The sequence below is a fragment of the Tursiops truncatus genome, chromosome 8, assembly GCF_011762595.2.
Source record: "Tursiops truncatus isolate mTurTru1 chromosome 8, mTurTru1.mat.Y, whole genome shotgun sequence".
Taxonomy (NCBI): domain Eukaryota; kingdom Metazoa; phylum Chordata; class Mammalia; order Artiodactyla; family Delphinidae; genus Tursiops; species Tursiops truncatus.
Window position 1 is genome coordinate 62,895,695 of NC_047041.1, and position 21,497 is coordinate 62,917,191.

The window sequence follows — 21,497 nt, forward strand, 5'->3', positions numbered from 1 at the left end:
TTTTATTGAAAATTATGGTCATTTTGATGTAGTTTAAGAGTTTGAGGCAAGTGTACCTGGGTCTGAATCCTCTCTCCTGGGCTTCTGGGGTTGAGTTAGGAATTCTCTAGCAGCTTTCTTCTTCTGTGGAATGGGGCAAATAACAGTATCGACCTCTCAGGTTGTTGTGAGGGTTCATAATTAGAAAATGAAGATATAGTTGCATATTTAAAAAATGACACATCATTGCAGAAATGTTTGTGACAGATTGCAAACAACTTAAACGTCCATTAATTGGGGAGTGGTTGAACAGATTATGGTACAGCTACACAGTGGAGAATTGTGCAGTACTGTGCAGTATGTACTGATATGGAAAGCTCTCCAAGGCTCTGAAGAGTGTGTTATGCCAACATTTGTGTCAACAGAAGATGGAGAACGTATATACATGTTTATTTCTATATGCTTAAAGTATCTCAGGAAAGATGCACAGAAACTGTTAGCATTAGTTGCTAGTGGAGTGGAGAACTCAGTACTGGGGGATAGGAGTAGGAGCGAGACTTCATCTATGTCCTTTCATGCTTTTGAGTTTGAACAATGTGAAAGTATTAGCTCTTTAAGTAATTGAAACAATCAGGAAAGAAATCAGATTTCACGTAGAAATTATATAATGCATGTAAAGGGTGTATATATAGCAAATATTCAAAAAATGGTAGCTGCTGTTATCACCTCGGGAAGGGAGTATAGAGGGAGATGGTTTCATAAGGTATGGATGAGGGGCAGACTAAATACAGCAGGCAGCAAATCAGATACCAGGAACTTTATATCTCAGCCCTTGCTATGTCTTGTTCTTACCTGGCCTTTTGGGAAGTATAGGAAAGGGAGTTGGAAGTGTTGGGATTTCCTCAAATGTGTGTGATATTCCCAAATCAAGATCTGTTTAAGCACAGATAGGCAGTTACGGAACTTTGGAGCTGGAAGGGACTCCAGAGATCATCTCTCTCATGTTAGAGATGAGAAACCCGTGCTGTAAGAGGTTCTGTGACTTGCTCACGGTCACACCACTGCTCAGTGGCAGGATCAGAATTATCCTGGGTCTCTGGTTTTATTCCCACTATGCCATTTACATGTTAGGCTTACAAAGAATAAAGGGTATTCCCTGTTTTTTCTCCCATGCCTTTCACAGCCATCCATTCTACCATCCATCTGCTGAAGCTGGGCAGCCCCCCACCACACAAAGAAGCCCGCCAGCGTCGGAAAGAACTCCGGAAGAAGGTGCTGGCTGAGCAGGAGGAGCTGGAGCGACAGATGAAGGAGCTCCAGGTGGCAAATGAAAACAAGCAGCAGGAGCTGGAGACCGTGAGGAAGGTGGGCGTGGACGCTGGGCTGGGGGCGGGCTCTCATTTCACTGCAGAGGCCACAGCGACCTCACTTACTTGGTAGAGCTTTGGTTCTACCAAGACTAGGTTAATGCAACCGTAGAGAGATTTTTTTTGTGAACTGTGCTCGCAGGAAGTACATCTAGACCACTGAGTGAGACGCCCTGGTTTACCCAGCCCTTGAAAGTTATGAGGGTCTCAGGGTAGCAGGGACATTTCATTGACCAGAAAAGAACATTTATAAGAACAATGAGCACAGTTGAATTTTGTCAGAGAAAGATGAGACATTGTATTCCCCTAAGGATGTCAAGGTCACTTTTGGTGAACTGGACAGGATCTGTTGCTTTTTTAGGTTTTCCCCCTTAGCTCCCATCTTCACTCATGAGGATCTTGGAAGACCCTTAGTGTTAGAATTGTGGGGTTTTACTTATTGTTTGGAGCCAAAGATACAGTCTGGGTCAGCTTCCCTTTCCATCTCAGGGCTAGGAGGTCAAGTACCACAGGCTGTATGAGATAGTTGACATTCATTGGGAAACTTTCTTCCTCAGTTGTGTATATCACAATTCTGGGTGTGGTGCTGAGTCCTCAGTGTGTGGTCATGGTCTTTATTTGGGACGCCTTTGGGTTGATCCTTTCTGCCTTGAATCACTGAGCACCTGCTAACCACAAGCTCAAGCATCCTTTTGTGTCCTCCTATGCAGCACCTGTGCCCTGGGATGTGGCATACTTTAAGGCCCCAAATTCCTGGTGGGGTTCTCCCTTTGCAACCCCTAGAAATGCCACACTCTGTGCTGACTTCCTCTGTTTCTGAAGTTGGTTGTTTGTCTTACTGGTGTTTCCTGGTGTGTGATGAATCATTTTTCTCTTGTTGCTTTCAAGATTTTCTTTTTGTCTTTGGTTTTCCACCGTTTTACTATGATGTGTATGTCTGTATGATATGAAGTATGTGTTAAACTCTTTGTATTATCTTAGAGTTCATTGAACTTATTGGATGTGTAGGTTAGTATTTTCCATCAGATTGGGAAAGTTTTCAGTCACTATTTCTTCCAATATTTTTCCTTCTCCTTTCTCTCTTTCCTATCCTTCAGATACTCCTGTTATGTGAATGTTGGTGTACTTAATGGGTGTCTCACATTTCTCTGATGCTGTTTTCTTCTCTGTTCTTCAGATTGCATAATTTCTATGAATCTTTTTTTGTTTTGTTTTGTTTTGCTTTGCTTTTTGCGGTACGCGGGCCTCTCACTGTTGCAGCCTCTCCCGTTGTGGAGCACAGGCTCCGGACACGCAGGCCCAGCAGCCATGGCTCATGGGCCCAGCCGCTCCGCGGCTTGCGGGATCCTCCCGGACTGAGTCATGAACTTGTATCCCCTGCATCGGCAGGCGGACTCTCAACCACTGCGCCACCGGGGAAGCCCTATCAATCTATCTTTGATAGATTCTTCCTACAGCCCAAATGTATGTATGAGAACCTCTAGTGAATTTTTCATTTCAGTTATTGTACTTTTCAACTCCAGAATTTCCATTTGGTTTTTTTTTATAATTTCTGTCTCTTTATTGATGTTGTCTGTTTGATGGGATATCATCATATCATCTATGACTTCCTTAAGCATGGTTTCCTTAGTTCTTTGAACATATAATAACTTCTTTGAAGTCTTTGCTAAATCCGGTGTCTGGGCCCCTTCAAAGGCAGTTTCTATTGCCTGCTTTTTTCCCTGCGTATGAGTCACACTTTTCTCTTTCTTTGCACATCTCATAATTTTTTGTTGAAAACTGGATGTTTTAGATAATACGTTGTAGCAACTCTAGATATGGCTTTCGCCCCTCCCCCAAAAGCTTGTTATTGTTGTTTGCTCATTTATTTGTTTCATGATTTGGCTGGATTATTTCAGTGGAGTCTGTTTGCCTCATGGTGTGCAGCCTCTGACTGTCCTCCTCCCAAGCAGAACCTTGGGCGTGCACACAGTGCCTTGGGGTGACCGACGTGTCAGCAGGGCTTTTTTGGCATTCTTTTGTTTTATACAGTTTTTAAAGTTTACACTCCATTTACAGTTACTACAAAATATTGGCTATATTCCCCGTGTTGTAGAATACATCCTTAAGCCTATCTTACACCCAACAGTTTGTACCTCCCACTTTCCCTACCCCTATCTTGCCCTCCCCCCTGTAACCGCTAGTTTATTCTCTATATCTGTGAGCCTGCTTCTTTCTTGTTATATTCACTAGTTTGTTGTATGTTTTAGATTCCACATATAAGTGATATCATACCGTATTTGTCTTTCTCTGTCTGACTTATTTCACTTAGTGTAATGCCTTCCAAGTCCATCCATGTTGCTGCAAATGGCAGAATTTAATTATTTTTTATGGCTAAGTAGTATTCCATTGTAGATATGTATTCACCACATCTATTTTTTATTCATTCATCTGTTGATAGACACTTAGATTGCTTACATATCTTGACAATTGTAAATAATGCTGCTGTGAACATTGGGATGCCTGTATCTTTTCAGATCAGTGCTTTTGTTTTTCTTGGATATAAACCCAGGAGTGGGAACTTCCCTGATGGTCCAGTGGTTAAGAATCCACCTTCCAATGCACGGGTTTGATCCTTGGTCAGGGAACTAAGCTCCCACATGCTGCAGGGCAACTAAGCCCATGCGCCACAACTAGAGAGCCCGTGCACTGCAGCTACTGAGCTTGCGCGCTCTGCAGCCCACATACCACAACTAGAGAGAAGCTCGCGTGCCACAACGAAAAGACCCTGCATGCCGCAACAAGGATCTTGTGTGCCGCAACTAAGACCTGACACAGCCAAATAAATAAATAAATAAATAAATAAATAAATAAATAAATAAATAAATATTCAAACCCAAAAAACCCAGGAGTAGAATTGCTGGGTCATATGGTAATTCTGCTTTTTAGTTTTTTGAGGAACCTCCGTACAATTTTCCACAGTGGCTGTACCAGTTTACATTCCCACCAACAGTGTACAAGGTTTTGGGTTGTTTGTTTTTTTGATGTTGAGTTGTACGAGCTGTTTATATATGTTAGATATTAATCCCTTATTGGTCATATCATTTGCAAATATTTTCTCCCATTTGGTAAGTTGGCTTTTCGCTTTGTCAATGGCTTCCTTTGTTGTGCAAAAGCTTTAAAGTTTAATTAGGTCCCATTTGTTTATTTTTGCTTTTATTTCTTTTACTTTAGGAGATACATTAAAAAAAATTGCTCTGATTTATGTCAAAGAGTATTCTGCCTGTGTTTTCCTCTAGGAGTTTTATAGTATCTGGTCTTACATTTAGGTCTTTAATCTATTTTGAGCTTATTTTTGTATGTGGCAGCAGAGCTCTTTGTCTCCATTTCTGATCTCTGTCAGTCTCTCAGCTCTCTGTTAAGCCGGATGCCTCTGTTGGTATCACCTCCAGTTGTTCATCTCACAGTGGCTCTGTTGTTTTCAACAATGCCCTGGAACCTACCTGGCCCCACAGTCTGATATTTAAATTCTGGCCCACATGTAGTTTTTGAGGCCTGTCTTTGAGACTTGTTCCTACTACACGGGGGCTCTTTGCTGGCCTCGCCTGTCAGACTTCTAGCTGGCCTGTGGTTTAGTTTGTTGGTCTTGTCGACTGAAAAAAAGCACAGCTAAAATCTGAGAGTTATGTTTTATTCGGGGACTTTACTGAGGACTCTAGCCAGCCTGGGAGAAAGCTTCTCAGCTCTGAGGAACTGTTCCAAAGAGGTAAGCGGGGAGCCAGGATACAAAGGAGTTTTTGTTGAAAAAAGCAAAACAAAACAAAACATGTAGTTACTGCTAATCACAAAAAACAGATATTTCAAGTTAATGATTTTAGTGCTTTTCAATGTATGGGAAGATGCAAATCTGAGCTCATTAAAATTATTTCTTAGATATGCATCTTAACTATCTAGGGCCAGGATCCTGTTTTCCTCCATCCTGAATTCCTCCCAGGGTGCACTGTTGGGACAGCTGCAGTGGCTGATGGCTTGATGGTGGGCAATGTTCTTTGTTTATTGGAACGGCAAGCAACATTTTTTTGTCTGCACCCTCCTGTGAGATACCTTAGCCCTAGATTGGAAACTGAGGAGAGAGGGAGGCTTATGTTCTTGGTTCCACGGCCATGGGGTAGAGCCTCCTTCCACTGCCATGTCGGGGGAGCAGTAGGCAGAGAGGGGGCTGCACCGTGGCTCACATGCCATAGGCTTTCACTATTCTTGCTGAGATTCAGTTGATTTTCTTGCTAAGTGTTCTCCGTTTGCTGTATGCTTTTAGGATAATTCCCAGAGACTTTAAATGGTTGTTTTTGCTTTTCTTCTAAATGTTGTTTTGCCAGGGAAAGGGTCTGTGGAGTTCCTCATGCACCCTTTGGGAAGTTGAGCTCTGATAAAGTTTTAAGGAATAATGTTAAGATGACAAAACTGTATAGGACAAGCTCAAGAAATAGATTCCTACCTCATGAATGCATTTGCAAGTGAATTTAACTTAATGACTGTACTAAAATTTTCTTGGCAAAATGTTGTTCAGAGTTATGAGGAATCATTCATTTACCTAATTTGTTTTGTATGTTGACTGGGAAAATTGTTGGAATGGAATTCCAGTGGATCTACAAGTTTTATTCGGTCTTTATTGAACACTGAGAATGTTTGACTTCCTCCATAATGTTTAAGTGTGACCATTTCTCTCCAAATGCACTTCCATTGTAATATTCCCTGCTTTTCTGTGGATGGGTTTTTGGGTAGAAACTAGAAGAAGCAGCATCTCGGGCAGCAGAAGAAGAAAAGAAGCGCCTTCAGACTCAAGTGGAACTACAGGCCAGGTTCAGCACGGAGCTGGAGCGGGAGAAGCTTGTGAGTATCGCATGCCCAGAGGTGCTGCTGCGGCCTTAACTCACAGAGCCAGCCCCGGTCGGCAGAGGGGCAAAAGCCTGCCTGGGTTGGTGGAGCGTGAAGAGCTGGGAGGCTAGAGTGAGATCATCTTGCCAGCTTGGCTCTGTTGCTGACTTGCAGTGGGCTCCTGGGGAAGTTATTCATTCATTATCAGTTTATTGAGCACCTTCTATATGCCAGGTACCATGCCAAGGATATAAAGGTAAACCTTGCATTCAAGACCCCCAAGTAGAAATTTATGGAATGGGATGGTAAGTACTGTGGGTAGGAGGACTAAAGTTCCTGGTTTGCTTGGGACAGTCCCTGCCATCCTGGTACAATTATTAATAGCATCCCTTTCAGCCTTCAGAGTCTTGCCTTGGAAAATAAATAGCTACGGAAAAAGTAAGCATAAGTTCCATGACGTTGCACCTCTGTCATGAGCAGAGTGAGGGTTCTGAAGTCAGGAGAACACGTGGACGCTGGCCTGCCGCTCTTGGCAGCTCTGACTCATCATCTGATTAGAGGTTCTCATCCCCAAGAGACCCAAGGTCCAGGTTGCTTCAGACAGCGAGCTGGTTAGTTGGAACACAGGTCTCCTCACATGAGTTGCAGTGTGTGGGAGAGGGCTGGGCCCAGGGCCTATTAAATAGGTGCTGTGACGTTCCCTTTAGCACCTTTTTGTTGCTCAGACTTGAAGTGGACGTGTTTGTGTCGCGAGAAGAAGGCATGTATGACATGGGGGGTGCTGCCCTCGTGGCCAGAAGATCTGGGTTTGTGTCCTCTGCTCCTGCTGATGAATAACTTGCTTCTCTTCTTCAAATTAGGGGGATAGTCGTATGATCCTTCATGACCCTTATGAGGGTGAACTAAGCTAATGCAAGTAAAAGTGTCTTATAAACTGCAGAGACGTATGCTAATGTGTATGTTATTGCATTTAGGATGTCCTTGTCTTTTAACTTATAAGGCAGAGATTCAAAGCTCTTTTAGCTAGAATGGAGAAACCATAAATGTGTTAGAACACTAATTAAGTGCTTGAGGTCCCCCTGGGGCCAGAGGTGCCCTAGAGAGGGAGAAAGGACGGGGTGCTGGGCAGCCAGGTAAGTGCAGAAGGGCTCACTGCAGGCCAGTCTTTCCTTTCCCCCTTATTTTAACCCTTCGGCTGTTCTGACTGGGAAAAGGTTCATTCTCTTTAGAGGAGACTCTTGGTAGAAAGGTGGTGATTTTAAGACAGAAAGGAGTTTAAAGAGAAATTATACAGGGAAATATTTTTTTCTTGAGTCTGAAATGTGGAGTGAAAGGGATGAGAAATATACCAGGGCAGGAGAACAGCGTTTCGGGTGTAGTTTGTGGACCCAGACTCTTTGGTTGTGGTCTTGGGTCTTGGCATTGGGTTTGGTGCTCTTGCTTCCTCGGTCTTCGGGGAGTGAAGGACGGGCCCTGTCCACCCTGATGGGCTGCGGCTGTGGGCTGTGCTGCGGCTTCACTCAGGGTGGTGGTGGAGCGGGAGGCTCTCCCTGAGGGCGAAGTCAACCTGAGTTTAAACATGACTCTTTTATACCGTCAGATCAGGCAGCAGATGGAAGAACAGGTTGCCCAGAAATCCTCTGAACTGGAACAGTATTTGCAGCGGGTCCGGGAGCTGGAAGACATGTACCTAAAGCTGCAGGAGGCTCTCGAGGATGAGAGGCAGGCCCGGCAAGATGAAGAGACTGTGCGGAAGCTTCAGGCCAGGTGCCGATCGCCTCATCCTCTGTGCTTTATGTGCTTTGCCTGGACTCCTCATACACTTTCTAGGAATGACTAACTCTGCTGGAGAGGGAGGGGTCTCTGACAGATTGGAGAGACCCTGGGGGCTTGGCTGGCTGGGCTATTTATTCCCAGTCTGGGCCGCTGGGAGACCCTTGCTTATAGGGCTAAGGACAGGGCTCAGCTACCCTCTCCCAGTTTCTAACTTGCTTCCGCATTTGCTTTCTTTAAGATGTCATGTCAGGGGATGCAGCGCTAAAAACTGTTTCCCCAGCTGGTCAGTGCAGGCATATCTTGTGCTTTAAACTATGCCCCCTGTTTTAGGAGCACTTGTGGGATGAGCTGGGGTACATTTTCCATAGCTGCCATGCCACACGTGGAGCAGCAACAGATGTTCTTTTAATCTTCAGGAGGAAAGAAAGAAGGAGGTTTCTTTGTTATGTATGTTGCCAAAAGTGACTTAAAAATAAATGAATTAGGTTTTGAAAAGGTTGATTCTATTAAGGAAAAAATTATCTTCTAAATAGAAAATTAAATGCCTAGCACATTGCCTGGCATTTATGGGTCCCACAAGTGTGTGTTCACCATGGTGTTAACCAGAGGATGGGAACCACCACCCTGTTGTTATTGGGCAGTGATGTTAGCACACCATCCACTGCATGGGAAGGTTTGGTCCCATGTGACTTGCAAAGAGAGACATTCTAAGGGACATTAGACGTTTTTGAACCTCCTTATCATTTGTGATGTGTCAAGAGTTTATAGATCACCTTGTGCAGAGAATTCACAGGTGAGATATGTTATATATATTTACTTCTCTGAAGCTGTGAGGGAGGTTAATTATGACACGGCAGAGATTAGATCATAAAGGAAACCAGATAACTCCAGAAATTTATTAAAGTATTAGTTATTTCATGTTTATAGAATGAGTGATGTTTTGAATAAGACAGTTTTGGATAATTGATGCCAGTAGTTTTTAACCAGTGGTAAATATCATCATCCCCTATAAACCTTTTAAAAAATACTCATGTAGGACCTGTCACAAATTTAGTAAATCAAAATATCTGTGGATAGGAGCCCAGGCATGAATATTGTTATTTAAAAAGCTCTCGCTAGGGAATTCCCTGGCGATCTAGTGGTTAGGACTCTGTGCTTCCAGTGCAGGGGACACGGGTTCTATCCCTGGTCGGTGAACTAAGATCTCTGCATGCTGTGCAATGCGGCCAAAAAAAAAAAAAAAAAAAATGCTCTGGCTAATTATTTTGTACACTCTGATTTAAGTAAATGGTTCCAACCTTTTAAATGCAAATATAACTACTACATACAGCTCTGCTCCAATAAGCTGATATTACTGCACAAAAACTAACTAGTTCTTCTTGGGGTATATAAGGCCATTTTATGAATTTTACTACTCTAAATTGTTCTTTTACCTTAGTTTTTGGAACTTGACTTTAGTTTTTGGAACTTGAAGTGGACAGGTTCGCGCCCTCTAGTGGTCATTTTTAAGTGAGGCGAGTCCATCTCTTTCCCGAAGTCACAGGAGGCTGGGCCTGATTCAGAGGGACTTTTTTTTTTTTTTTTTTTTGCGGTACGCGGGCCTCTCACTGTTGTGGCCTCTCCCGTTGCGGAGCACAGGCTCCGGACGCGCAGGCTCAGCAGCCATGGCTCACGGGCCCAGCCGCTCCGTGGCATGTGGGATCTTCCCGGACCCGGGCACGAACCCGTGTGCCCTGCATCGGCAAGCAGACTCTCAACCACTGCGCCACCAGGGAAGCCCCAGAGGGACATTTTGTCAGATCGGCAACGGGGGCTTTCTCCTTGCTCCCACTCAGGGTAGGACTTTCTGGGTAGGAAATCAAGGGAAGTCATCGTGGAGTTGAGATAGAAACATTTAAGTCTGGTACTAATGAACTGTAATATAATCTTAGGCTGAGGGTGTATATACAGGGCTTTTATTATTTTTTTAATTTATTTTTATTTTTGGCTGTGTGCGGGCTTTCTCTAGTTGCGGTGAGCGGGGGCTACTCTTTGTTGCGGTATGTGGGCTTCTCATTGCGGTGGCTTCTCTTGTTGCGGAGCACGGGCTCTAGGCGCGTGGGCTTCAGTAGTTGTGGCACGTGGGCTCAGTAGTTGTGGCTCGTGAACTCTAGAGCGCAGGCTCAGTAGTTGTGGAGCATGGACTTAGTTGCTCCGCGGCATGTGGGATCTTCTGGACCAGGGCTGGAACCCGTGTCCCTGCATTGGCAGGCAGATTCTCAACCACTGCGCCACCAGGGAAGCCCTAGAGGGCTTTTTAGTTAGCCTCTGTCCTTTCTTTAAGCAATAGCAAGTCATTCTTCGAACGTTTGGCATCTCATTGTTCTTCCAATGGATGGTGCCTTCTCTGTCATTGTCTTAAATTTTCCCAGAGATATTTTTTATAGTAAATTGTTTAAATACAAGAACTTTGACTTGAGCCATCTGGATCTTGCTGGGGTTTTTTTTCCCCACTAAAATTGAAGTTTTTTTTAAAAAATGTGTAATCCTGAAGGTTATCTATCCTCTCCTGAATGGGAACTCAGAAGGAAACTGTTCATTTAACATTTGGACAACTCAATCATTGGAAAGTTCTTGAGACGGAGCCATAGTCTGTCCGGTTATAACTTCCACCCACTAAATTTTTGTGTCTGTGAGGCCTAGGAGCGTACCTTAGGTCTGTATTCCCAGCAACTAGTACAGTGCATGGCACACAGTAAGTGCCCAAGGAGTCTTTTTTGAACGAATGGAGCCAGGTTCTACGCATGGGGCCATGTGGAACAACAGTCTCTTCCATGCGATAATACTCTTCATGTATTTGAAGGCAGGTTGGCGCTGAGCCCTGGCGTGAGGTCTGGGTTTGATTCCCAGCCCTGGTACTTCCTAGCTGTGTAATTTTAGAAAAGTTAGTTCATTTTTTGCAGCCTTCATTTCCTTATCTATACGATAAGCTCGTAGGGTTGTTGTGAAGGGTAAGGGAGGGGATGCTTGCAAAGAGTTTCGTGTAACGTCTGGATTTGGTGGTCACTCGGAGTATGTTGGTTTCTGTTCCTTTAGCTCATCTGCAGAGGGGGAAGATATGCAACGTATAGAATGTCAAATAAGCATTCAGAAAAGGTGCTGACAGGCTGGAATGGTGGTTTTAGAGCAAGAAGATTATTTAAAATATCAGCAGAACAAGTACAGGATCCAGGGTACTTGGCTTAATAGCAGCTCATTTGAAAAGATTCAGGGTTTTACTTCCCTGATATGATTGATTGCCAAGAACCTCATATACTCTCAGGCAGCCTTCATGAAGTGTTTGGAGCAAGTGAGGTAATAGTCCCACCATAATAATATGAACTGATATTTATTCAGCACTTACGACATGGTAGGCACTGCTCTAAGTACCTTACTTGCATTATCACGTTTAATGGATCAGCAAACCTTTGGTGGTAGGTATAGTTCCTATTCCTTTTTTATAAATGAAGAAACTGAGGCACAGAGAGGTTCAAGTCTTTAGTCAGGAGTCTTGTTTGTAAACCACAGAAACCAACTTGGGTTAGCTAAAGCAATAAAAGCATTTGTTGGAAGGTTCTTGAGAAACTCACCAATTCCACAGAAAGGCAGGTGGCCAGGCCTTGAACACAGGCAGGAACCAAGGGAGGCTGAGCAGCCCTGACCAGGCCACGGCAAGAGCCCAGCGAGGGTGCCGCTGATGTCGACATTGGCACCATGGGTCGGTCAGTCAGTTGTCCCCATTGCTCCTGCCATCACTTGACACTAGATGTTGCTGCCACCAAAAGATAAATTCTTCACTGTCTCTGCTCCTTTGTGTCAGTGGCTTCCATCAATACATCCCTAGACACGTGAATGGGATTCAGGCTGGGCAGCCTAACCTCCTGCAAATGTCCCTTCCCCTCCAGACTTTCACCACTAGGATGAAGAATCCTTCCGGTCTCATTCACTGTTGTATCCCCTGTGCCTAGAAAAGCACATGGACAGCGTGGAATATATACACACTGAGTAAGTGAGTGCACTCTGCACTGGTCAGCCCACGTTGGCAGTGATGTGTTCACTGTGGATGTCACACTCCGAGGGACGTCTCAGAGGGTGCAGATTGGCCCTTGGTGGAACCCGGGGTAGGGGATGGGAGAGCTCATCTTACTTGAGGAAGAACTTTCTAAGAATCAAGGCTGCCAGAAATAAACTGACCCGGTTTGTGAAGCATGGCCCATCACACAGAACTGGAGAACAACCCTGTAGGATGTTGTAGAGGGAATTCTTACAACGGTGTGGGACTGGGGATGGGGATTGGAGTAGTCAGATAGGGGCTGTGGAGTCTGTTACGTTACTTCTGCTGTTGTCGGTTTTAGAAGCGCAAACGCTCTTGGGTAGTAGTTACTGGCCTGCCGTGTGGCTTGTTACCATAATTCTGATGGTCAAGCCGGTAGAGATGCGTCCCGTCCTGGGCTGGCATCTAACCACATTGTCTACACTTTGGGTACAGGTGGGGCTGCACGTTAATTTATTTATTAAATACTGGCATAGCTGGATATTCTCAGATAGGTAGCCTGTTATTAAAAGATAACATTTTGAAGTCACACAGGCCTGGGTTGAAATCCATTACTTACCTGTGCGTCATACTTTTAAACCCTTTGACTTCATCTGCAGGGATAATAACACCTTGCAGAATTGTGGAGGGTTAGCAGCAAGGAAGGTGAAGAGCCTGACAGGCAGCGCTTCGTTAGGAAATGGTGTCTGCTCACTCTACCTTTTGTCAGCTCCTTCTTCTCTTGCTTTCATTAGTCAGCTTTTTCCTTGGTGATAGGTCTTCACTAGATAAAAAATGTTTTAATGTTGTAGCAACCCGGCAAATTTCAAAACACGGCCCTGCAGGTCACTTAGCCTTTGTGCCTCACTTTTTTCATCTCTGAACGGAATAATAATAGTACTTAAGTTTATTGTGAGGATTAATTGAGAAAACACACTTCCTTCTTGGCCCGTTAAGCCTTCAACGCATGTTATTTTTACTGTCATTTTTTTTTCATAAAAGGGTGAAACAGAGCTTGGAGCAGGACTCATGAGTCACCTTAGACACTTTGTGAATCTAGTGTCCCTCTTGTGAAATGAGCGGTGGGTTAGATGACCCCCAGGCTTCTCTGCGGCTCTGGCGTGCTCCGACATCTGCTGGGTCAGGGGCGGTGACCGGGCGGGTCTGACGCCGAGCTCGCATCGCAGGTTGCTGGAGGAAGAGTCGTCCAAGAGGGCCGAGCTGGAGAAGTGGCACTTGGAGCAGCAGCAGGCCATTCGCACCACGGAGGCGGAGAAGCAGGAGCTGGAGAACCAGCGCGCCGTCAAAGAACAGGCCCTGCAGGAAGCCGTGGAGCAGCTGCAACAGCTGGAGCTTGAGCGGAAGCAAGCACTTGAGCAGTACGAGGTCATTAAACCCAGCCCTGCAAACACGTGCATTTAAATATTCTTAAACATTTAAAGCAACAGGATATTTGCTTTACTGTAAGAGGTGGTGTAAGAATTGTGTTTAGCTGTAGGTAGGAATTTTTTTACAGGCGATGGGGCGTAACAGTTGGAGTCCAATCAAGAGACTGAAACTACGCCGGCAATATGAACAGGGAAGGTTTAATATAAACGACTATTAACTCTAACAGGGGATTACCTCCTGAGCAGCAAAGAAAACTCTGAGCTGCAGGAAGGGCAGACACAGGAAGCAGCCACTGCCTCTAGGGCTGAGGCAGAGCGCCCAGGGGAGGAACACATCCACTTTGCTCCCTTAGCCCAGTGCTGTGAGCCAGTCCTTCTTGGAGAGGGCATGGCCTTCGCCCACTGGGTGGCAGAAAAGCTCAGTGAGGTGCTGAGACTGGGAAGCCACCCTCTGGGGCACTGGTGGAAGCTGCCCACAGCGGAGGTGCCGCTAAAACCCACTGGTGTGAGCACCATGGGTGTCCCACTAGCCGCAGGAGCTGCTGCGCAGAGCACAGTGGAGCCTCCTGCAGTGTCCCGCCAGCCCTTCCACTAACGAAGCTTAAGTGGTGCCAGCTGTCGAGGGAACGTTAGCCTAACGGCACAGGCAAGACAGCGAAGGGTGGGTTTGGAGCCGGGCGGCAGTAAGCCGGAACTGGCACACAAGGGTCTTATATATTCATCTGTAATTAGTGCGAATTACGTCCTCTGTGTGACCTCAGGCAGGTTACTTAACTGCTCTGAATCCTAGTTTCCACATCTGTAAAACGGGATAATAATATTTCGTGCTTCTTATGGCTGTGATGATTTAATGAGATAATCCACTAGTGTATAGTAAGTGCCTAATCATTGTTATTTGACTCTTAAACTACCTGTGTGTTTGCATAGTCTAAAATCTGCTTTTGTTCTAGGGAGTTAAAAAGAAGCTGGAGATGGCAACTAACAAGACCAAGAGCTGGAAGGACAGAGTGGCCCAGCATGAAGGGTTAATTCGATTGATAGAACCAGGTAACACATTCTTTGAAGTAATCAGATATTTAGTCAATTTATTTTTCTGTGTTATTTGTGTACTTGAATTGTGCTAAAAATAAAACCCCAAAAAACAAACTTCCTCAGCCCAAATATACAGAAACCCAGCTGTTAACAGTAAATTTCTCTTGAATAATCACTTGCCCTCTGATAGATAAGAAGGCCTGGTTAATCCCCTTTGCATACATCTTCTAGTTGTTTTGGCTGGTATAACCTTTATGGATGTTCCTCAGAGAAGAAATAACGTAGAAAAGTTACTCCTTTGTCTGTGGAAAAATGATAATGTTAATTGAAGAATATAAGACTTCCTATGTTTAATGCATGTTTGTCTCTTAGGTTCAAAAAACCCTCACCTGATCACTAACTGGGGCCCTGCAGCTTTCACCCAGGCAGAACTTGAAGAGAGAGAGAAGAGCTGGAAAGGAAAGAAGGCCACGGAGTGAGCAGAAGTCATGTCAGTTATGTAGGTTCTGAGTATAACTGGAAAGCTTTATGCTAAAGACAAAAGGACCTGGCTTTGCTGCTTCTAACTCTTCTTCTTTCAGTGCCTCCTGGTCAGTATACTAAGGAAGCCTTCTTACTTATCTGCCTGTAAAGAAGGGCTTACCTGAAAAGAAAAAAAACGTCAGCATCGTCAAGCTCTTTATTTACCCTTTCTCTGAAAACTTCAGCTTCTGAAAGTTCCCGTTAGCTCCCTCAGATTGCCGGTGGGGCCAGCGCTCGGACAGCGCAGTGGCGTCCTCATCGACCCGCGGCGTGTGGCTGGCAGCGAGCGGCGCTCAGCTCACCGGCTACCAGAACCTCTGCGGGCCGGGCCGTTGTTCTTCCTCCTCCGAGTGCTTGTTCCTAAACTAGATGGGCCAGCCTGCTCGCCGTGGCCCGCAGTTGACGTGGACTGCCTGTGACCACGGATGCTCTACTGGAGAAGGCGTTTCTCTCACACGTGGCCCTCGTTCTGACTAAGCGGTTGCCGTCTGTGTCTCTGGTTGTGCAGGTTCATGCAGTGTGACCGGTTGGCATCCTGGCCCCAGCGGCGCTATCTCAAGGAGGCAGAAGTCTTTCAAACAGTGCTTTGGCTGAGATAGATACTTACGAGTCAAGGACAGCACAGAGATGAACTAAGTAAATCCCATTTGGAATGATGTCTTGATACTAACTGAATTCCTCCTAATATTTAAAATGGTTTCAACTGTCCAAGTGCCGGCAGACCCCTTGGTTTTACTTTTGTAGTTACTGTACAGAACATTTCAGGTGTCCGTGAATGCTTGTCCTAATCAGACCTTTTCCTTGATAAATAGGGATATGATCATTTCTAGGAATCATTCATGAAAAAAGTTTTAAAATGTATTTTTGTGACGTGCTATGTTGAGAAGGAACAAAATATTTATAATTTTCAAACATTCTTACCTAAATGTTGTACAATGTAATATGCTGAACTTAATTTTTTTGCTAATTTTCTAAGGTATATTAAAAGTGTTTTGTATGGTTTTTGTTTGTTTTAGTAAAATGGAATCAGTAAGAAAATAAAAAAATACCAGAAGAGCATACATTTTCAACTGTCTGATTTGACAGGACAGGAGAGTAAGGTTGTGTGTATGTGTGCATGTTTTCATATAATGAGATGAACTTGGATTTAGGGACACTTCCTGAAAACACTGGGTTTGCAGTTTGGAGCCCCCAAACCAGTGCTATCATGAAGTTAGCTATGGCCTCCAATTTGGCATTTGAGTCACTCATGTGGGAAACCGTGGTGGATGTGTCAGCTCACAAACGGGAATTTACAAAGATGATTTCTCCCTCATTGTTGCTGTGCCCTCCAAATCCTCTTACCTCTGCTTTCCCGAATTTTCTTTTTATGCCTCTTAGTTTTTCTTTCAGTTTTACCAGAGTAAACAGTGTGGGTTTTTTTGTTTTGGTTTTACACAGTTGCCAAGATTAAAACGCCTCTTGTGGATTAAGCAGGCCCACTCAGTCCAGCGTGATTGTCTTGGAAAACTGATCATTTCCTTCTAGAGGAGAGAACACACTGGCTGGTGTTTTTTTAACTTTTTTTTTTTTCTGCGTCGGGTCTTAGTTGCAGCACGCGGGACCTTCGTTGTGATGCTCGGGCTCCTTGCTAGATGCGGCTCACGGGCTTCTCTCTAGCTGTAGCGTGCGGGTTTTTTCTCTTCTCTAGTTGTGGTGCGCAGGCTCCAGGGTGCGTGGGCCCTGTAGTTTGCAGCACACAGGCTCTCTAGTTGAGGCGCACGAGCTCAGTAGTTGTGGCACGCGGGCTTAGTTGCCCTGCAGTATGTGGGATCACAGTTCCCTGACCAGGGGTCAAACCCGTGTCCCCTGCATTGGAAGGCAGATTCTTTACCACTGGACCACCAGGGAAGTCCCTAACTTCTTTCTCTCCTGCAGTGGTTCTCAACCAGGGATGATACTCCCTGAACCCCCCAAGCAGAAATCTGGAGGGGCAGTGTCTGGAGACATTTTAATTGTCACTCCTGGGTTTGTTACTGGCATCTACAGGGTAGAGGCCAGAGATGCTACTAAACGTCCTACGATTCACGGGACGGTCCCTGTAACAAAGACTTAACATGGCCTAACATGTGACTAGTGCTGAGGTGGAGAAAACCTTCTCTGCAGAAAGGCAAGATCGAGGTTCGGAGCACAACAGTCTCTTAGAGTCAGGGTTTCCCCAGGAGGAGCAGCAGGAGTGACCTCTTTGGTGTAACTGGGGCGCATGTGGGGGGAGAGTGGCCGCGTGCTCTGTGAGCAGGCAGAGAGCAGAGGGCGGGAGCCTTGGCTCACCCCGTGCGGGGCGTCGTGCTTCAGGAACGTTGTAAATGCCTTTTCAGCATAGGTGCAAAGGGAATTGCTTTGGATATGCTTTAAAGTCTCCCTGGGATGCAGGTTGCTGGGGCGTGAAATGTAAAGCTGCCGTGACCTTGATCTCTTCATGTGAGTGGCTGAGCACGGGGAGGGGCTGTCGGAACCATTCGGCAGCTGGTGGGGGATGAGTGTTCAGATTTACGGCCTGGCTGGTGATGTACCTCACGGAGCACTGGTGCCTGTTACACTTGGCAGAGCCTCCGTCGTGCCTTCAGGGTCGTGCCAGCAAGGCATCGCTGCCCTAGTGGAGCAGGGATCAGGTGACGCCAGGCCACGGGAAGTGGGGAAGAGGCGCGGCCCAGCTGTTACCAGTTCCTAGTAGGGGCTCAACATTTACTGAAAGAATCAGTCTTGGGAATACTTTAAGGTCTATCTGTTTCTTTCCTCTTGCTCTCCCTCTACGTCCTGCCTTATTTTGATATTCATTTTGAGACCTGTAAAAGTCACCCCTCAACTTTAGGAAGCCGTATGGTGATATCTACTCAAGCTAAAGACAACACCTACCCTATGGGCCAGCGGCTCCCCCAAGGGAAATGAGGCAGGTGTCCACAGGAAGGCCCTGCAAGGAGGTTCACAGCAGCTTCATTCAGGATGACCCAAACCAGCAACAACCAAAGTGCTCATCAGCAGAGAACAGATCAATGAATATGGTATATTCAGACCAAGGAGACCATACTGTATTTAAAAAGAGTGTCACTGAGAGATGCAGCAACATGGATGAATCTCACAGACATTATGTTGAGCAAAGAAGCCAAACACAGAGAAAATACTGTTTGATTCCATTTATATTAATTTCCAGAACCGGCAGAGCTAATCTGTGGATTTCGAAGTCAGAATTGTGGTTAGCTGGGGGTGGGAAGGGTGGTTATTGACTGGAAACAAGTGAACCTTCTGGGACGCTGGAAATGGGCAGCGGTTACCTAAGTAAAATATATCAGCTTTACACTCAAGATTTGTAGTTTGCTCTTTGTAACTAGTGCCTCTAGAATGCTGGACTGGCTAGTCCCTAGGGGTCAGCTGGTCCAAAGCCCTCAACTTTGCACAGAAGGACCTGGAAGGGGATGGGCCAAATCTACCCAGGAACAGCTGCCCCTCTTCCAGGATGTGGTTCATGACAGCACCTGCCCCCTGCTGGGTCCTTTAAATACAGTTGATGTCACACGTTTTTAATCTCAGTTTTTTCTATCTCCCATCACGCAGCTGGTTGCGTGTCCCTGCTTCACCACTCAGGAGTGGCCCTGACCCCTCCTAGTCGTGTGCTCAGCTTCCATTGACCTTTCTGAGGTTGCTGAGTCTTTGGCCTTGGGTAGTGGGTGAATCTGTGGTGGACACTAAATTCCATCCAGGGTTAGCCTGAGATTCCTTTTCCACCTCTACCACGTAGATGCAGCACACTGACTCTCAGGGCTGTGCACCCACAGGAATGAAGGCCTTCCTCACTGTTTACGTCCACCTCCTCAACAGCAGTCCTCAGGGCCCGGCTGAGGGCCAGCGGGACGTGATGAGTGGGAGAGGGAAGCTTTGTCTAGCAACCCCCATTCTGTTCAGCCCTGAGCCCCGCAGCCTGCCCTTCTTCCCCATCTGGATCTCTCATTTCCTGTCCCGTATCACCCAGCCTCTTCCCCTTAACCAGCACTCTCTGCTTTGACCAGCAGCCCACAATGGGTCTCTAAATTACAATGTGTCTTGGTGTGTTCCTCTTTGGGTTCATCCTGTATGGGATTCTCTGCGCCTCCTGGACTTGGGTGATTGTTTCCTTTCCCAGGTTAGGGAAGTTTTCAGCTATTATCTCTTCAAATATTTTCTCAGGCCCTTTCTCTCCTCTTCTCCTTCTTGGACCGCTATCATGTGAATATTAATGCATTTGATGTTTTCCTAGAGATCTCCTACACTGTCCTCATTTCTTTTCATTCTTCTTTGGTTCTGTAGCAGTGATTTCCACTACTCTTGTCTTCCAGCTCACTGATCTGTTCCTCTGTATCATTGAGTCTACTATTGATTCCTTCTAGTGTATTTTTCATTTCAGTTATTGTATTCTTCATTTCTGGTGGTTCTTTATATTTTCTAACGCTTTATTAAAAGCTTCTAATTTCCCGCTCTGTGCATCCATTCTCCACCGAGTTCTTTGATCATCTTTACGATCATTACTCTGAACTCTTTGTTTCGGGTAAATTGCCTACCCCCACTTAGTTCTTCTGGGGTTTTGTCTTGTTCCTTCATCCCTAGGGGGCCCCGGGGCTAGGGCTGGCTCACTGGTGGGCAGAGTCAGGGTCCCGAAGACTCTGCGTCTGCTGCCCACCCACTGGCAGGTGAAGCCAGGGCCTGGGGTTAGTGCCGGACTACTGGCAGGCAGAGCTGGTTCCTGGAGTCTAGCTGCAGGGCCCAGGGATCCTGGAGTTTGCTTTAGATCAGTTGCTGGGCAGAGGGTGGTTCCTGACACACCTGGGTATGAGGTTCAGGGTGTCCCGAAGGTTGCGTTCGTCTGCAACGGGACGAACAGACGAGTGGACAAGTGGACAGGGCCAGCCAGGCCCCCGTTGGGGAATTGTAGTTTTCTTCCCCCTGGTGGGTAGAGCTGGGGTTTGGCCCTCTGGTGGGCAGGGCGTTGTCTAGGGCTGCGTCTAAAGGCAGCTGTGGGCTCTTTAGTCTTTAGGCAGCCTGTCTGCAGAAGGCTGGGGCTGTGTCCTCGCCCAGTTAGCTGCTTGGCCTCAGGCGTCCCAGCGCCGGCACCTGCAGGCTGTTGGGCTAATGAGCTGGAGGAAGACTTTAAAAATGGCGCCCGCCAGCAGCGGCGTCCACGCAGCAGAAGTAGCTCCTGAGAAGAGCTGCTGCCAGTGACTTTGTCCCCAGGGCGAGCCGCAGCCGTGCCCCCTGCCTCTCCGGGAGACTCTCCAAGACCGGCAGGTAGGTCTGGCCCAGGCGCCTATCAAATTATTGCTTTTGCCCAGGTGTGCGTTGGACTTCGTGTGCGCCCTCTAAGAGTGGAGTGTCTATTTTCCCCGGTCCTGAGGGGCTCCTGCAGTTAAGCCCCACTGGCCTTCCATGCCAAATGCTCTGGGGGTCGTCTTCATGGTGCTGAACCCCCGCCTGGGCTGGGGGCCTGACGTGGGGCTCAGAACTCTCGCTCCTGTGGGAGGACCTCTGCACTATAATTATTCTCCAGTCTGAGGGTAGCCCACCCCGGGGGTAATAGGGTTTGATTATATCGCGAGTCTGTCTCTCCAACCTGTCTCGTTTTGGTTCCTTCTGTTACCGATTTAAGTCCTATGGACCCTACTTGGGCCCTTTAGCCCAATTGACGCTCTCTGCCTTGGTGGGGTAGAGTTCTTTTTCGTTTTGGGTTCAAGCAGCCGATAATAAAACCAGAGCTGAAATTGACATAGCATAGGCCTACCCGGCGGCCAGAGAACGGAGAAGCCGGAACTAAGATCAACTTCTCCCACCTGGCGGGAAGGACTTAATTTTAAAAAGACAAAGGGAGGAGAAGCAAGGCTTACGATGCGGAGGCATATGCAGTAGTCTGCGGGGGAAGGGGTAGGGCTTTTTCTGAGGGAGTGGGTCCCATCCCCCTTTTATCCTTTTCTGGTCCTTAATATCTGGTCTTGGCTGCTGGTAGGTGTGTTATTTAATATGCTAATGTAGTAAAATCAATGTATAATGAGACTTGAGGTCTGTTGGAGGTCAGATTCATCGCCATCTTGGCCCCGGCTGGTTCTATCTGGGTTTTTCTTTTTTCTTCTTTTTTAAGCCATTAAAAATCTGCTTTTCTTATTCAGTAATGTAGATTTTACCAGAAGGCTGATTAAAAACTAATCTTTTGAAATGTCACCAAAATAAAATCCTCGACAGATACAACACAACTAAGTATATCATTAAAATATATTCTTAACAGGATAAAAGCCTAGAATCGGAACATTGGTTGAAAACATAGAAGCTCTACAGAAGCGGTAAATTAGGAGCTAGTCACATTGTAAATTTGCCATCAGTGTTTCTTTGTTGAAGCCCAGAAGATAGAGCAAATTGAACGTATGGTATAAGTTAACACCGTGGTTTGTTTTTTTTTTAACCAGATTCTGGAAAAGTAGGATTAAATAAGGAGAGCTTTTAGATTATAAACTTAAATATCCACTTTTGCTG

The 21,497-nt window shown here is 46.0% G+C and overlaps 1 protein-coding gene across 1 annotated transcript in view; it reads left to right on the forward strand.

Moving 5' to 3' along the window:
• Positions 1–16,028, forward strand: part of SWAP70 (switching B cell complex subunit SWAP70) — a 79,120-nt gene extending 63,092 nt beyond the window's left edge. The window contains exons 7-12 of the mRNA XM_019948258.2: positions 1,163–1,344; positions 6,108–6,215; positions 7,801–7,967; positions 13,215–13,413; positions 14,366–14,462; positions 14,820–16,028. Coding sequence (XP_019803817.1) covers positions 1,163–1,344; positions 6,108–6,215; positions 7,801–7,967; positions 13,215–13,413; positions 14,366–14,462; positions 14,820–14,926 — 860 coding nt within the window. The 3' untranslated portion in view covers positions 14,927–16,028. The remainder of the gene's footprint in view (positions 1–1,162; positions 1,345–6,107; positions 6,216–7,800; positions 7,968–13,214; positions 13,414–14,365; positions 14,463–14,819) is intronic.
• Positions 16,029–21,497: the final 5,469 nt, after the last annotated feature.